This window comes from Rattus norvegicus, chromosome 3, assembly GCF_036323735.1.
Source record: "Rattus norvegicus strain BN/NHsdMcwi chromosome 3, GRCr8, whole genome shotgun sequence".
Classification (NCBI taxonomy): domain Eukaryota; kingdom Metazoa; phylum Chordata; class Mammalia; order Rodentia; family Muridae; genus Rattus; species Rattus norvegicus.
Window position 1 is genome coordinate 188,760,328 of NC_086021.1, and position 18,353 is coordinate 188,778,680.

The 18,353-nt window shown below is 43.0% G+C and overlaps 2 protein-coding genes across 4 annotated transcripts in view; one reads left to right on the top strand and one right to left on the bottom strand.

Annotated features, from left to right (window-relative positions):
* The window catches only part of Gmeb2 (glucocorticoid modulatory element binding protein 2), a 38,168-nt gene extending 20,118 nt beyond the window's left edge, over positions 1–18,050 (bottom strand). For 2 of the 3 annotated variants that reach the window (NM_031803.2, NM_001389211.1), the window contains exons 1-2: positions 17,913–18,009; positions 6,929–7,101 (exon numbers count right to left, since the gene is read on the bottom strand). In NM_031803.2, the coding sequence (NP_113991.2) occupies positions 6,929–7,059 (131 nt within the window). In that variant the 5' untranslated portion in view covers positions 7,060–7,101; positions 17,913–18,009. Of the gene's footprint in view, positions 1–6,928; positions 7,102–17,912 lie in introns of all 3 variants that reach the window. The other variant, XM_063284662.1, reaches the window with a different exon arrangement.
* Rtel1 (regulator of telomere elongation helicase 1) overlaps positions 18,002–18,353 on the top strand; it is a 64,549-nt gene continuing 64,197 nt past the window's right edge. The window contains exon 1 of the mRNA XM_063284242.1: positions 18,002–18,139. The gene's annotated coding sequence lies outside the window, so the exon portion shown is untranslated. The remainder of the gene's footprint in view (positions 18,140–18,353) is intronic.

Sequence of the window (18,353 nt, forward strand, 5' to 3'; positions counted from 1 at the left end):
ATATAAATATAAATATCCAAATGAAAATGAATAAGAGGGTCTCTAGGAAGATAAGGAAAACAAAGATAGTGTGGGATACAGATGATTCCTGGGAACAGCAGTTAAGGCCTAAAGCTAGGGTACCAATGTTTGGCAGCATCAGATATCCAGGCCCTGGAAATGCTGCCTACAATAGTAACACAGTGTGAATAACAACATGTGGCTAGAAAACACTCTCAGACTTAACAGCCATCCCCAGGAAGGGCAATGGGTATCAAGAACAGGAAGAGGAGGCTACTCAGGTGGCAGCGGTGGTGTATGCCTTTAATCCTAGGAGGCAGAGGTAGGGTAGATGGATCTCTATGAATTTGAGGCCAGCCTGGTCTACAGAGTGAGTTCCAGAGCAGCCAAGGCTACACAGACAAACCCTGTTTCAAAAAACAAAACAAAAACAACCCACAAGCTACTCACTATGGAGAAAAAAGAACCCAGAGCCCTGTCATGCATACTAGGGCACACTTGCCCACTGAGAGAGACCTCATGGTTAAAGTCCTACCACAGCCTACAGCCTGACCACTCCCCTCACAGATTTATGTACCAGGTACTTATTCTACATTAGCATCTAGAAAGCTCAGGAAATAGTCCCTGAACATCAGGCAAAACTGTCCTAAGGACTTAACCTGACCTCTCCTGTGGAGACTTGATGATGTTAAGTCAGCTAACTACTTCCCAGTCCTCAAGGTTTATTTTACCTTGAACCAGGTCATAATGATTGTTGAATAGAAATACAAACTTGAAATCTAACTTTTGAGACACATTAAGAATGACTCCTAATTAATAATGGTGCACATCATTAATCCCAGCACTCAGGAGGCAGAGGGAGGCAGAGCTGTGAGTCCAGGCCAGTCTGATTTACATAGAGAGTTCTAGGCCAGCCAGGACTATTTAGAAAAGTGATTCTCAATCTTCCTAATTCTGAAACACTTTAACATAGTTCCTCAGTTGTGGTGACCCCCCCCCCATAAAACTATTTTCAGTACTACCTCATAACTAATTTTTCTAGTTATGAATTATAATGTAAATATCTGATATGTAGGATATCTGATATACAACGCCTGGGAAAGGATCATTCGACTCCCAAAAGAGTCTCAACCCACAAGTTCAGAACCACTGATTTAGATAGACCTTGTCTCCAAACAACAACAACAACAAAAACAATGAATTACTCTGATCTGAACAGTAATAGTAGGAACACCAGGACTCCAAGAAGTCTGCAGGAACTTGGAAAGGAAGCCATCCTCCCTCCTCAGCCAGAACTTTGGATAAAGCAAGGACAATGACAGAACCAAAATTACACCTTGTCCAAAACAAATTCTTCCAAGGAAGGAAGTCAGGAGCAGGGGTAGGGAAAAAATACCCCAAACCTTTAGTTGTGCTATTTAGGAAGAGTCGGTAGAAAACCCACTATGTCATTAGCAAACAATGGGCCAGCATTAGATGGAGATGGCTGAGGAAACTGAAGTGAAGGTCAAGAGGGGACAGACCTCCATGGATGCAGACAGTCCCTCTGCAGCACAACTTTTAGACTGTCTCCCCAGCTCTCAGCAAAGATGCTAATGAACTGGCATTTCTGTCCACATTGCATAAAAAGGTACACTTTTCCTAAACATGTGAACTCCTGGCCTTCTGTTGGGAATTGTTCTCCTTACTGCAGGAGGAAGACTTTGCTACAACATGGTGGTAGGCAGGAACAATTCTGTCAGGCTTTCTAAGTAAAGAATACTCCCAGGCCTCCCCAAACCAGGAAGAAAATTGGTTCCCACAAATAAATAAGTAGTCTCTACTTCACATCTTTCTGTTTTCTTTTCTTTTCTTCTCTTTGTTCCCCATCCTTCAGGATATGCTTGCTTTGGTGGCTACATTGGTTCTTCCAGAGGAGGAATTCATAGCCTCCTTTGTTCTGCAGAAAGAACTGGCTGGCCATTGGGGCAGCATGCTGCAACCCTCGTACTAAGGCCACAGACAGAAGAGTTCTTTTTTTTTTTTTTAAAGATTTATTTATTTATTATATGTAAGTACACTGTAGCTGTCTTCAGACACACCAGGAGAGGGCATCAGATCTCATTACAGATGGTTGTGAGACACCATGTGGTTGCTGGGAATTGAACTCAGGACCTCTGGAAGAGCAGTCAGTGCTCTTAACTGTTGAGTCATCTCTCCAGTCCCAGAAGAGTTTTTATCCTTCATGATTTTTGCCATCAATCAAAGGGAATCATTTATTATCCTCCCACTTAACATTAGGCAAACTTTGATCAATTTACTAATGGGATGGAAAAGACTCTACAATTCCCAGTCCTAACTAGTAGAACCTTCCACAGTGAAGACAAACTCAGACAGTTATCTTGAAATGTGATAGTCATAAGCAGAACCTGTGCTTTAGTTATGGAATTAGGTAACCCAGACAAAGCCAACCTGAGTTCCAAGAAACCAAAACCTATTGGTTACTCTAGTCCATGATGTTCTGTGATGGTCTATCATATAATTTCTATAGCTAAGATAGTAATAATATCAGAGTTGGAACTTATGTTTCTCCCTAAACAGCATAGAAGGCTGGGACAAAAGGAGATAGTAACTACTAGGCCTCATGGTAGAGGAAAGAAACCTCGATCTTAGCGATTTAGAAGGTGAAAAGCTTGATTAGTGTGTGACTTTCACAAGGAACATCTTGGGCAAAAATGTAGAACTTACAGGAGTATAGGGATTGAACTATTTCATACCTCCAACCGTCAAAGGTTTAGGGCAAACCAAAACTGTGTGTCTGTAAGAGCTTCTACTTTGCTCTCCAAAATTCAAGGAAGAACCAGGCCAAAGGCTCTGACAACCTTCAGGACCTCCTCAGAAAAGCAGACAGAGGCCCACCTAAAGAACTCATCACATGGCTTTCGAACAGGCTTGCCCCACAATTCTCCCAACTGTTCATGCTGAGTACAGGGAGAGGAAGTGTGCTGGCTAGTTTTATGTCAGATTGATACAACCTAGAGCCATTTAAGAAGAGGAAACTTCAATTAAGAAAATGTCCCCATCAGACTGGCCTTTGGGAAAGCCTGTACACATTTTCTTGATTGATAAATGATATGGGAGGGCCCAGCTCACTGTAGGCAGTGCCACCCCTAGACTGGGTGGCCCTGGTGCTATAAAAGGCAAGCTGAGCAAACCATAAGGAAGTGAGTTAGTAAGCAGCACTTCTCCATAGCCTCTAGTTCAGTTCCTACCTCCAGGTTCCAATTTTGAGGTTCCTGCCTTGATTCCTCTGGATGCTGAACTATAAAATAGAACATAAAATAAAACCTTTTCTCCCCATGTTGGTTTTGGTTATGGTGTTTTATCACAGCAATAGAAACTTAAGACAGGAAGTTACTATGTTTTTAATTCTCAGGACTATGATCAAAAGGCATTTAAACCACACAGTCCTCAAATTACCTATGAAGCCAAGACCCCGAGGCCTGGTACTATATGTAGCTGGACATGGTACTGAGAACCCGTGGGAGAGTAGAAGAATGACTTGTCAAAGAGATGGTGTCAGAATTTAGGAGCAGCCATGTTATCTTTGTAAAAGTTGGGTATCAAGTGTCCCACTAAAAGGCTTATGTGTTGGCGACAGCCTTAACTTAGGATACTATTTTGGTTGGAAGGTTGAAATTACCTGAACAAAGTAGGTCATTGGAGGGAAGCCGTTGGAAATTTCTTGTCCCTAGTCCCTTCCCATCTTGCTTTCATGTTCCTCTTTCTTATCTTCCCATCCTCCATGAAGCAAGTAGCCTTTGCTTCTACATGTTCCCAAACCATGGTGTTCAGCCAAGTAGTAGGAGTCAAGTAACAATGTATTGGCTGAACTCTCTGAAACCATGAGACAAAGTAAACCTTCTTCCCTTGAGCTATTTCTGTCAAGTATTTGCCACAATGACAATAAAATTAATGATCCACAACTTTCCTGGTCCTGAGGTAGTAGTCTTGGTTCACCCTGAGCTTGTGAATGGTTATGCAATTTGCTCTAGTTGTTGGGAAACGAGAACACACAAGACATGAAATCATGAAGGAAAGTCCAGACCACCTAGTTGGAATATTTAGTGAGGCTGGCAGACATAGGGAAGCCCTCACTACAGCTATCAAAATAGTAGCCTGTCAATGAGCATGGTTGAAGCCATCTTTACTAATCAACACATCCCAACACATGAGAGTGTACACAGTTAGCCTAAACCATAAAACCAGAGCCAAATGAAAGAATTACATGAAATAATAACATTTACATATTAACCCCTAAATTTTGAGATTTTTTTTTTCTTCCTTCGTCTCTTGCCACTTCTTTCCCACTACTATACAGCCTACAGTGGCCTAGAACTCATAATCCTTCCACCTTACCTTAGTCTCCTAAGCAAAAGGATTATATCATGAGCTACCATATCTAACCTATGGTAGTTTCTTACTTAGCAAAAGAAATTAGCACGCTGGGTAATTTCTTACCCAGCGTAAACAAAGAACTGACCAATCACACTCCTCTAATTCTCATTACTGTTGAACAGTTACTGTAAAGTCCATGGTGCATGCTGACTCTTGGCATCCTAGGAGAGCTGCTTACAGAGTTACTACAGCAAAGCTGGCCTCCAGAAATCACCTTTTTAATGAAGACAACACAAAACGCCCAGCTGCTAGAGAATTCTGCTAGCTAACACTCCCATATCTAGTATAGCCCTAGAAGTTCATCTCTCTTACAAGATGGTAAGATACCCACAAGAAATAGTTCTAACCCTACATTGTGTGAAATACCCCAAGAAGACAGACAGTACTCAGCTATGCTTGGTGGTGTCTGTTTTTCATCACTCAGGTGGTAAGGCAGGACAGTCCCCTTTCATTCCAGGCCAGTCTGGATTACACATTGAGCTCCAGGATATACTACAGAATGAGTCCCTGGAAAGTGGGGGGAGGGGAGGAGAAAGATAATATTGAAGAGTCTCTGATGTGCAACTGAAACCCTCCAGTAGTGGTTCACCAAAATGCTGGACTTCAACTGGGAAGACAATCATGAGTCTGGCCTTCCTCATCTCCCTCTGAAAGCTCGGGGGATACCAGAGCTATGAAGGATGGCAGCTGAACCCCTTAATAGTGATCCTAGGGCAGAAAGCAGAAGCCACGTGGCCTTTTTTAATCCAGTGTCACTTCTACAACACTTTACCACAGGTTACCCCAAATCTGAGGAGAAAGGCTGGGTATGACTTTTGGATAAGGGTATGCAAAGGTATGGGAAGTGTCGGAAAATACAGTATGCCCAAAACATGTACATAGAGAACATCTAACCCAAATACTCAGTGGGCCAGGTAAGGTAGCACCTCAGTTTCAGTACATGGGAGGCAGAGGCAATCAGATCTCTGTGAGTTTAAGGCCAATCTGATTACAGAGTTTTCCAGGACAGTCAAAGCTATAGAAAACCTGTCTCAAAAATAAATAAATAAATAATAAATAAATAAATAAATAAATAAATAAGAAAGGAAGAAAGAAAGAAAGAAAGAAAGAAAGAAAGAAAGAAAGAAAGAAAGAAAGAAAGAAAAGAAGAGAAGACTCGGTGGAAAATGTGCCACTGTGTGTGTGTGTGTGTGTGTGTGTGTGTGTGTGTGTGTCCTACTTTATCAATAGGATCTTATACTTTGTCAACAAAGCAGGAAGGTTCACACATTAATTCAACTCACAACCACCCAAAAGCAGCCCTGCACACCCGCTTCCTGCCTGAGGAGGAAGGCAGTGTCAGAACTCCCACGCTGGTAGCAAGACATACCTATGAAGAAGACACAGTCTCCTCAAAACACAGGGTACAGGGCAAGCAGCAATAATTGATATTTACACTTCCTCTTAAAAATTCACTGTCAACATGTTAGTGAGCCAAAAGCTTACCTAAGGCTCTAGGAAACGTCAAGCTCAGTCTGACAATACCACACACAAGATGCAGAAGACAAGACAAAAGCCCAGGGACCAAGTCTCTCAGAGAAAGAACAGTAAGTCCCACAGTCTCCAGCTCTGCCCTATCCTACCCCCTTGTCAGGGGCAGGAACTGTTTGGCTCCCTCCTCACAATTCTGTCTATAAATGACAAAAGAAGATTAAATTGGTAAGTGTGAGCCAGGTGTGGTAGTAGCAGCACATGCCATTTATCCCAGCACTAAGGAGGCAGAAGCAGGTGGCTCTCTGAGTTCCTGGTCTACAGAATAAGTTCTAGGCTGGCAAGGACTACACAGAAACCCTGAACCGTCCCCCACCCCCACCCCAAATAGTTTGGTTAGATGTGATTTTTTTTAGCCAATTAATGCTCAATAATAACATCTAGAGCAAAAGGTGATAAAGAAAATATTTAGTTCCCATTGTTTTATTTATCAAATGAGGTATCACTAAGAGATTTAGAGCCATATTGCAGAGATGGGCTATCACCCTAGAATCTCTGTTGAGCCTGTTGCTTGGAGTACTTTATACATCACCTTTGTACCTAAAATATGCTGGGTTCAATCTTAGGACCTTAGATATAAAGAAATCTTGAGCTCTTGCTCTCTTGCTCCTCTCTTGCTCTTGCCTTCCTGTCCCCATTCCCTCCCCCAACTCTCTCCACGTGCTCATGGCCAGCCCCTACTCCTCTACTCCTCCTCTTCTCTACTCTTCTCTCTCTGCCCTTCTCTGCCCCTACTGCCCTTTTAACTCCCCTCCTCATGCCCTGAATAAACTCTAGTCTACTGAGAGAGAGAGAGAGAGAGAGAGAGAGAGAGAGAGAGAGAGAGGAGAGAGAGACAGACAGAGACAGAGAGACAGACAGAGAGACAGAGAGACAGAGACAGAGACATCTTGAATCTCACCCCTACACCTGGCATACCAAGCTGTACCACAAGCTGGCAAGACCAAGGCTTAACTCTTACCCATGAGGAGCTAGGTTCGTTGTCACAAGCACTGTCTTCACCTCCTCTACACCACTGCCATCAACTGCAGTGTCTGGAGTTGTCACAACCACTACTTCTTCCATGTGGACGCTGACATCTGGAGTTGCCATGGCTCAGAGGTCAACAGTGTCACTTCTCCAGAGTCTGAAGTCCTAGAGTAAACAAAGCAGGACACAGGTTATAGGGTCATTTCCACACTGGTACAACAGAATAGTCAAGGGCTGAGGTACAGCTTAATGGCAGAGCACTGTCTACTACCACCATCATATGCACCAAATTCAGAATGGACGCCTACCTCACTAGAGGACTCTGTCTCAAGAGCCTGGAGATACACCATATTCTATGCCAGGCCCAGGATAGACCAAGTCCTGAAATGTTGGGGTATGTAAAGAGGACAAAAAAAGAGGCCCTGGGGGTTGGGGATTTAGCTCAGTGGTAGAGCACTTGCCTAGCAAGGGCAAGGCCCTGGGTTCGGTCCCCAGCTCCGAAAAAAAAAAAAGGCCCTGGAGTCAGAGTGGGACATGGTATAGACAGGAAAAACATACAGACAGGATTGTACACAGCTACATGGGATCCTGAGATGTTGTATATGTGGACCTAACCCTACATGGCAAAAACAGTGGCTTTGAGTACTGACATACAGGGCAGATTGCTGTGATGGTTAAAATCTATAATGAATCACCTGTGAGATAGGCCTCTGCCCATGCCTAATATAGGCTTATCCTGATTACCTTAGTTGATATGAGAAGACCCATTTCAATGATAGATGGGACTATTCTCTACTGTATAAGTAGAGAAGGGAAGCTAAGAGGCACACATGCATTTGTTGCTTTTTCCTTGTGACCAGACACTTTAAGCTCCTACTGCCTCGATCTTCTTGCCATGATGAACTGATTGTACTTTGAGCTGTGACCTGGAATAAATTTTTTCTTGCTTAAACTGCTTTTGCCAAGGTATTTTATCACAGCAACAAACAAAACAAAAAACAGACAAACAAACAAACAAACAAAAAATGTAAGACAATCACAGTTAGGCTTCAGTCTGGGCCATGGACAGTATTCACAGGGCTGGTACAGAGACTCTGAAAATGGAGCTGTCCACAGCATGATGGAGTAAAGGCAAATACTCCTTAGCCAGGGTGCACACACCTGTAACATGGGTCTTCAGGAGGCTAAAGCAAAGAGGATCCCAGGATTGAGGAGAGCATGCATTACAGAACGAGATCCTGTCTGTCTCAGTCAGGGTTTGAGGAGAGCATGCATTACAGAACGAGATCCTGTCTGTCTCAGTCAGGATTGAGGAGAGCATGCATTACAGAACGAGATCCTGTCTGTCTCAGTCAGGGTTTGAGGAGAGCATGCATTACAGAATGAGATCCTGTCTGTCTCAGTCAGGGTTTGCCAGATGGCTCGGAGTAAAACTCATTTTTACTAACAACACTGACAGCCTAAATTCCATCTCTGAGAGCTACCTTAGGAGAGAACTGACACAAGTTTTCCTCTGATGACCATACATGCACTATAAAATGTACATGTACGTGTGCATGAACACTCACAATCAATCAATCAATCAGTGCAATTTTTTAAAGGTTTACAATACACCATTTGGCCTGCCCAACTAAGTCAGCCACTACTTCAGGAAAATGTTTGTCCTTTGTGAGACTAAAACAACACCAACTTCATACAGTAACATTAAAAGTATACAGATATAATTTAAAACTTCTTGATAGCTGAGCACAGTGGGCATGCCTTTAATCCTAGCTCTGGGCACAAAACAGAGCTCTGGGCACAAAACAGAAGTTATCACAAGTCAAAATTCTGAGAATAAAACATAAGCAGAACTGTAAATACTTAAGTGTAGAATGCTTTCTTAGTATACTCAAGGCCCAGGGTCCAATCTCAGCCCCACCCAAAAAGTAAGTGTGTGTTTAAAAATTTAAAAAAAAATCAATAAAAAAATAAAGTAAATAAAACAGAACAACACTGGATGGGATCCATGATAGCATGGAGACAACAGAAGAAGCCAGGGACATAACACAAAGCCTTTGAAATTATCCAGTCTGAGCACCAGGGAACAGGCTGGAAAGCAGGCTCAACTGAGCTTCACGAAGGTGCACCAAGACCATATGCTAATGTGTCTGTCACTGGAGTCCTAGAGCACAGAAAAAAATGCATTATGCTGAAAAAAGTACTTTAAGATACACTTGCTAAAAGTAGCCAGGCATAGTCATGAACATTTACACACTTGTAACCTCAGCACTCAAGAAGAAAAGGCATGAAGTTTTACCACAAATTCAAGGCCAGTTGAGTGACAGATCAAAATTCTGCCTTAAAGAAAAAACAAAGAATTGCTAGATGTTGCCCAAATTTATTGAAAGATAAATATGTACTCCTAGAAGCTTGGCGAACCTTCATGGGCATATCCCAGTCAGAATCAAGCTGAAAATATAAAAAAATCTTCAAATATCAAGTAAAAAGTACGTTTTATCGTATGGTAACTGGAGTTCTCACAAGAAACTACAAGGGCTACAAGGTAAAGAACAATTTATTTTCTTTTTGGTTCTAGAGAACAAACCCAGGGCCTTCTGCATGCCCTCCTTCTACTTTTTAAAAAAGACATTATTTTTACTTTAGTTTATGAATATTTTGCTTGCAAGTATGTATATGCATCACATGGGTGCCTGGGGCTCAAAGAGGCAGAAGACAGCATCAGATTCCCAGGAACTGGGGTGACAAGTGGTCATAGGTTACAGTGTGGTTGCTAGAAGTCAAACCCAGGTCTCTGGAAGTGAAGCAAGTGCTCTTAAGCCTGAGCTGTCGCTCCAGCTCCTTGTTTTTACTTTTTGAGACAAGGTCTCACTAAATTGGCCAGGCTGGCTTTGAACTTGCAATTTTCCTACCTTCGCCTCCAGAATTGCTGGAATTATAGGCAGTGCCACTAGACACTACAAAGAATATTTTTAGTGTGCTAAAGAAAGTAACTGGCCAGCCAGGTATGATGGTTCACATCTATAATCCCAACATTCTCAAGACGAAGGCAAGGGGATTACCATGAGTTCTAGGCCGGCCTAGAACTAGGCCAGCTACAAGGTAAGATCATGTCTCGAAAAGAAAAATAGGAAAAAGGAAGTAAGGACAGACAGATGGATAGATGAATGGACAGGCTAACTACCCAAACATGTATAGCAGGGCCAGCCAGGGGCTCAGCAAGTAAAGGTACTTGCAACCAAGCCTGGTGATGGGAGTTGGAGACCTAGTACCTGTGTGATGGAAGAAAAGAACCGATTTCCTCAAGCTGTCATCTAACTTTAGCACAAGTACTGAGGTCTATGCACACATGTGCCAGAGATAGGTTTAATTAGTAAAGTTCCTGCCTAACACATACAAAGTCCTAGATTTGGTTCCCAGCACCTCATAAATTAGACATGGTAGCACATGCCTGTGTAATCATGGCACTCAGGAAGTAGAGAGGCAGAAAGATAAAAAGTTCAAGACCAGATTCATGAGACCTCAGCTCAAAATGGAAAAAAAAAAAAAAAAAAAAAGCATAAGCCAGCTCTAGAGGTCCTAGCAGGCTAATGTAGAACTGCTTGAGTTCAGGAGATGTGAGAAAAGCCTGGGTAACAGAAAGAGACCTGGTTTCGTGGAAAACCAAACCAAATTATAGTATTATAACTGAACGCAAAAATTGTTCAACATTGTCTGGTATGCAAATATATAGAGAGGAACTACTACCAAAGGGTGGGGATACACCACAAAAGGGGTAGGGAAAGACTGTTCTGTATAGTAACCTTTTGTCATTCTTTGTCTATGGTAACACATCCTTTTAGGTAAGCTGTGAAAAATGCAGGTGTATAGAAATTCTTTATATTCCAAACAGTGGAACATTATTCAAAAATGAAAAAATAAGCTCTCCAAGGGTTAGAGCTGAAGGGCATGAAACAAGCAAAAGCACATGTTCCACAGTGAAAGAAGCCACGTCTTGTAGGATTCTCCTCCTGACACTAGGGAAAGGTACACTATGGAAACAATAGTTGCCAGGTGGAGGAGAGAGATGAACAATGGAGCAGAGGCTCTCTTGGGTATTGAAGTTATTCTTCACTATACTATACGGGCAGGCCATGTAATCATGTGTCATTGAGCTCTACTGTAAACTGTGGGCACTGAGTGACAAATCAGTGTAGGCTTATCACCTACAGCATAGGTTCTGTGGAATTTCCCAGTAAGAGAATCTGGGGAAAGGGGAAGAACATATGAGAATTGTTACTATGACAAACTTCTTACCACTATGATAATAAAAACAACTAATTTGGTTCATAATTTGAGGGTACAGCCCGTCATGGTAAGGAAGCCAAGCATGAGGCAGCTGTATTCCAGTCAGAAGTGAGAAAAATGGTGGTGCTCTGCTCCCTTTCTCCTTTTTTTTAGTCTAGGACCCCAACCCATGAAACGGTGCCACCCACAGTTACAGTGGGTCTTCCCACCTCAACCTAAGTTTCCCTCCAGAGGTTGGCTTCCTAAGTAATTCCAGATCCTGTCAAGTTGATATTAACCACCAAAGGAAATTCTGTGCCTTCCTCTCAAATTTGCAGTAATCCTACACTGCCCTAAAATTTAAGCTACTAATTTTTAAAAACTGAGAGGTGAATAGAAAATAAGAATGTATAAAGAATAATAATAAAACAAACTATCCAACTTCAAGAGTGAGTAAAAGACTAGATTAAACATGTTTTCATGGATATATAAGGATGGGAAATAAACATATAAAATATTCAGCATGGGCTAGGAATGAAACTTTGCTGGTAAAGTGCTTTCTTTCCTAAATTATACAAAGTCCTGGGCTCCATCTCTAGCACAGCATAGAACTGAGTGTGGTGTACTGGTGTACATCTGTAATCTAGCACAAGGAAGCAGAGGCAAGAGGATCAGAAAAAAACAGAAGTTCAAGGTCATTGAAACCTAGAAAGCAAGTTCCAGGCCAGCCTAGGATGCAGGAGATTGTGTCAGAAGGGAAGAAAGAAAGAGGTGTAAGGAGAGAGAAAAAGAGAGAGAGGAAGTGTCATGGTTTGCATATGCTTGGCTCAGGGAGTGGCACTATTTGAAGGCCTTGTTGGAATAGGTGTGTCACTGAGGGTATGAGCTTTAAGACCCTCATCCTAGCTGCCTTGAACTCAGTATTCTGCTAGCAGCATTCGGATGAAGATGCAGAACTCTCCTGCATCATGCCTGCCTGGATGCCGCCATGTTCCCACCTTGATGATAATGAACTGAACCTCTGAACCTGTAAGCCAGACCCAATTAAATGGTGTCCTTTATAAGACCTGCCTTGGTCATGGTGTCTATTCACAGCAGTAAAACCCTAAGTCAAGAAGGAAGGAAGAAAGGAAGGAAGGAAGGAAGGGAGGGAGGGAGGGAGGGAGGAAGGAAGGAAGGGAAGGAGGGAAGACAACAGGTGGCGGGAAAATGTTTGCTAAAGCCTTGATGATGTGTTTCCACTACCTACAAAATGGTCTGAAAAAAGGCAATAACAAGAAATTGTCAATGAGAGTTGAAGAGATAGTTCAGTCATTAAGAGTACTTGCTGTTCTTGCAGAAAACTTGAGTTCAGTTTCTAGCACCCATATCAACTGCTTGTACTCCAGTTCTAGGTAAATCTGACACCCTCTTCTGGCCTCCTCAGGCAGCTATATGTACGGGGTGAACATATATACAATCATGTGTACACCCACAAAAAATTTAGAAAAAAACAAGTTGATAATGCTAAGTTTAGAACAATCGAGGAAATGGAAGAACTGAAATTCTTATAACTTTTCTCCCCTAAAAGACTTAAATGGTCCTATTACTCTGAAAACGAGTTTGTTATTTCTTATAGTTAAATGTACTCTTATTTGACATGAAAGAAACTATATGCAAATGACAGAAAAGTCAAATTTGTGGACAGAATATAAAACAAAGAATTCACTGAAGACAAGGTAAGGGGAAGTGGAAACTTACTGTTTAATGGTAGAAGGTTTAATATGGGATTTTTAAAAAGTTCTGGAAATGATGGATGGATGGATGGATGGATGGATGGATAGATGATGGATAGATAGATAAACAGATAATGTATTTTGTCATAGTAAAAATCTTGGAGCTTCTTTTTTTGGGTGGTGGCCACTTGTCTCTGCCTCCCTAAGTGTTGGGATTAAAGGCATGCACCACCACTGCCTAGGTAATAAAAGCTTTTTATATATGGAGCCTGTAAGATTGTTCAGTGGATAACAACATTTACTACACAATCCCGATCATCTGAGTTTGATTTTCAGTTCCCACAGTGGAAGGAGAATCAATTCCCAAAAGATGTCCTTTGACTTAAAAATGCACACCATGGCATGCATTAACATACTACACTTGATACACAACAATAATAATAAAAATAAAAAGGGTTCCTGGTAGGTAGACCATTCTCCAGGGGATAGCCCATATCCAGAAGTATATGGATGGCATAAACTGGAGTCAATGGGTTATTAATATTTTTAAAAAGGGAGGACAGTGTGGGGTTGGGGATTTGGCTCAGTGGTAGAGCGCTTGCCTAGCAAGCGCAAGGCCCTGGGTTCAGTCCCCAGTTCAGGAAAAAAAAAAAAAAAAAAAAGCAAAGTGCTTGCTATTGGGCTGGAGAGATGGCTCAGCTGCTAAGAGCACTGACTGCTCTTCCAGAGGTCCTGAGTTCAAATCCCAGCAACCACATGGTGGCTCACAACCATCTGTAATGAGATCTGATGCCCTCTTCTGGTGTGTCTGAAGACAACTACAGTGTACTCACATATAATAAATAAATAAATCTTTAAAAAAAAAAAAGGGAGGACAGTGAATAGGGATGGTAGAAAAACAGGAATAAATTCTAGGAGAATTTAGGGTGAATAGTGATCAAAATACAGTGTATAAAATTCTCAAAGATTTATTTTTTTTAACTTGTTTGTTTGGAGATGGGGCTTCTCTGTGTAGCTCTGGCTATCCTGGACTCACTCTGGAGACCAGACTGCTCAGAGATCCACCTGCCTCTGACTCACAGTGCTAGAATTAAAGGTGTGCACCATCACACTAGGCTCAGAACTTTTTTTTTTTTTTTTGGTTCTTTTTTTCAGAGCTGGGGACCGAACCCAGGGCCTTGCGCTTCCTAGGCAAGCGCTCTACCACTGAGCTAAATCCCCAACCCCAGAACTTTTTTTTAAAACAAGTTTATTATTTATATGTGTGTGAGAGTACATGATTATGTCATAGAACATTGAGGTCAGAGAACAACTTGGTGGAAATAATTTTCTCTTTTCACTTTGAGGGTCCTAGAGAACCAAACTCATGTTGTCAGGCTTAGCAGTAAGAGCCCTTGCCCAGTGATACCTGGCCTCAGAAATTTTTCTTCTTTTTAAGACAACATCTCACTATTTAGCCCCTGCGAACCTGGATGGAACTTACTATATAGAACAAGGTGGCCTTGAACTCTCAGAGATCTGCCTGCCTCTGCCTCTCCAGTACAGGGAATAAGGTGTGTGTGCTATCATGCCTGGCTCAGAAGTTGATTTTTATCGTAATAATTGTTAATGATTGGCACTCACCAGCAGCAACTATGTAGCAGTTCTCAAACAGACTCACTTTCACGATCACACTCTAACCTCTAAGCCTTTGGTGACAGAACCAACTAACCAAACAGCCAGCAACAATACATCCCCTAAGAGAGCTCAAATTCTTTGTTAAATCATATATCCAACCCTTATGTCCACAACACTATATTTTAGAGAGAGAGGATCTTGGTATGTTAGCCAAAGTAATTTTGCACTTGTGATCCTCCTGCCTCAGCCTTTTGAATGCTGGAATTACTGATGTGCATCACCACCACACCTGGCTCCAAACCTCAGCAACTGAAGGCGCTAATGAACTTCTGCTAGAAAGAATAGTGCAAAGCTTTTAGAGTCCCTGCAATTACCACCTATAAACACGCCAACCAGTGAGTGATCTTGTGTCTGGGCGGAACCTGGGTCTCTGGAGGATTCCCAAGGTCCAAAGAGAAGTAAAGATTGACTTCTGGGTTACTAATCATCAACAACATCCAGTCCCTGTAGTACCCCTAACCCAAAGACCCAAGAAACAAGGAAATATAAGCTGACTAAAATCAAGGATGGTCGCATGGAAATCTTGACAAAGAAGCAAAAGAAACAGAGGCCATTTTCCAAAATAATCACAAGCTGGTAAGAATGAGTCTTACCAGAGGATTTGTTTGAGTTAAAGTAAGAAGGAAAATAATCTAGAGCTAAATCCACAAGGAAATACATGGATTTTACTACAGAGAACACACTGAACACACACCTAGGATATATCTTTTGCTGTTTGGGGGAGAACAGAGAACACCAGTGCAGGAACTGTGTGCCTTCCACTTTGTATCAAAACAGGGTCTCTTTGTTGTTCACAGCTTCATATGCTAGGCTGCAGAGCCATGAGCTTCTTAGGATTCTCCTGTCTCTAGCCTATTTCCCAGTAATTGGGCTAGGATTACAGACATTCCTGCTACATGTCCAGCTTTTATGTGAGTTCTGAGAATTTGAATTTATGTTCTCATACCTGCAAACCGAGCATGCTTACTCACTGAGCCATTTCCCCAGCCCTAACAGAATACACTTAAGCATGGGATAGTGTTAGAAACCACAAATAAGGCAGTACTTCTTTCTTGATTAAAAAGGTATAAAACATGAGCAACAGAGAAGAAAAACAAACAAAAAAAGAACAAAGGAATGAAAAGGAAGTACTAAAACAAGAAACAAAAGTTTTCAAAATTCAGTGGCAGAGTACTTGTCAAGTCTGTATTAACCCCAACACTGAGAAAAAAATTCAAAATATTCTTGAATACAACATTTTTTACTATTTATTACTCCAACATAAATCTGGAAACTATCCAACTGATAGTTTAAGATCCATTAAGTCAAGGTAGGAGTCTCCATTGTGAACATTTCCAGCTATGAGTTTCCAGAAATCCCCATCTACAGGTTAGGCCAATTCAGGTCTGCAAAGATAATCTTCAAATGCTTCTCAGGCAGAAAAGCTACAAGGAATTCATGTACATTGGCAGATACCCTATTTCTGAAAGTTTTTCACTAATGAAGTGTTTGAGAGTTAGGCTTCAAAGACCTTTAAACAAGTCTCAACAAACATTTTAAATTTTACTTTAATAAAAGTATTGCATTGAGCCAGGTGGTGGTAGTGCATGCCTTTAATCCCAGTTCTTACTAGGTAGAGGTAGGTGGATCTATGGGATCAAGGGCAGCCTACAGAGTGAGTACCATGAGAGCCAGGGCTATACAGAGAAACCCTGTCTTAATAAAACAAAAAATAAAAAATTGCACTGACCTAGACATAGTGGAACATACCTATAATCCCTTGCTACAAGTTTCGAGTCAGTCAAGTCTACATAGTTGCATAATCCTATCTCAAAGTAAACATATATATATATATATATATATATATATATATATATATATATATATACACACACACACACACACACACACACACACGTTGTAATTTCAGCACTTGGAAGACAAGCAAGAGGAATGTTGATATGGCTACTACGTTAATACTATCCTGGAGCTGGGCACGGTGGTACATGTTTTTAATTTAACAGCATAGAGAAGGCAGAGAGGCAGGTAAAAATCTGTTAGTTTTGAGGCCAGTCTGGTCTACATAGTGAGTTCCAGGCCAGCCAGGACACAGAGACCCTATCTCAAAAAAAAAAAAAAAAAAAAAAGGGGGGGGGGGGTCGGGGATTTAGCTCAGTGGTAGAACGCTTGCCTAGCAAGCGCAAGACCCTGGGTTCGGTCCCCAGCTCTGGGGGAAAAAAAAAAAAAAAAAAGTCCTAGGTTAGTTGCAGGCCAGTCTGCCTCCCACATGCTGGAATTATGTACCCAGTCTTAGATATTAAGACTGTCTAGGAAGGCAGGGAGAAGGAAAGAAATGCAGGGACCGGTAAACCTGACCATGTCAGGCCCAATCCATGAGTTTAGCAAGACGTGTTTGTTCTTTGCACTCTCTACTCTATGTCCAAGTGATATGTATGTATGTGTACTCCAGGATGTCTTCCCAGAAAGTTTTACATACTTCCTATGAAGAAACAAACTAAACAGGCAGTCATGTTATCAATTTAATTTTAACTCATTAAGAATGATGAAACTGTTGCGTTTGAAATGTTTGCAAGAAAGAGAACTTTGGCTCAGCAGTGAAGCTACCAACTAAATACCTAAAAAATGTAACAAATCGTGACTAAAATTGGGCCAAACGATTCGGTTCCCAGCAATAAGATTATCCATTCAATTCAATATAATTTCCACCAACCACCCAGTTCTACACATGGGTTCCCATCAACTCAGTTCCCACCGACAGGTCCTCACTGACATGGTTCCACTGATGATGAGCCTATCTTTATCATCCTGGCCCCTACGCAAGGGTCTCTGTAGATTTAGTTCCAAGCCAGGGGTGCATCAATACCGGTCCCACCAAAGGGTCTACGCCGGTATGAATTCCCACTCATGAGTCAGTCATTCCCAATCTTTCCACCCTCCCCCAGGAACCCGATCCATTTGGTGCCCACCGACGGGTCCCAAACAACACCACTCCCGCCTAACCGCTCCCCACTCCACCAGCCCCCTTCCGCCTTGGCTTTCACTGACGATCGGACCCTGCCTCTGGCAAAGCCAAGATGGAGGCCGGAAGCGAGCCGCCTTCGCGAACCCTCCCGCCAGGCGCCCGCGCCCGCCCGCCAGCCTGACGCCGCCGCGCCTGACGCCGCCGCCGCCCTCGCGCGCCCGCCGCCCCTCCCCCGGCCTCCCCTCCCCCCGCCGTAACGTCCTGACGCTCCGCAGGGACCCCTGACTGGACGGCGGCGCGTGAGCGGCGCGAGAAGCCTCGCCGCGGGGGTGCGCGGGCGCGCCGATGCCGCTTACCTGGGCCCACACGGGCCTGCTCCGGCGCCCGGCTGTGACGGGTGCGGCGGCGGCTGGTGGTGGTGGCGGCCGCAGCTTTCGCTCCTTGTTGGGGATTCGGCGGCGGCGGCGGCGGCGGCGGCGGCTCGGGCGCGCGCTTCCTAGTGACGCAACACCGAGGCCGCGCACGCACGGTCCGGGCGGGCCTGGAGACTTATTTGGCGCCCAGCGCGGAAGCGAACGGCGTGGTGAGATAGTACCCCCCTAGGGCTCTTGTGCGCCTGCGCTTGTGGCCTTGAGTGTCTGTCCAATGGTTAGGTGTTCTATGGTTCAAGCCCACATTTGTAGTTCTAGTATGGGCTCCACCCATACAAGGTGTGTGCTCTGCAACCCAGCCTTGGCCTTGCAGCGACAGACACTGTCCTAGAACTCATTTGCGGACATTCTTAACCATTTCGAACA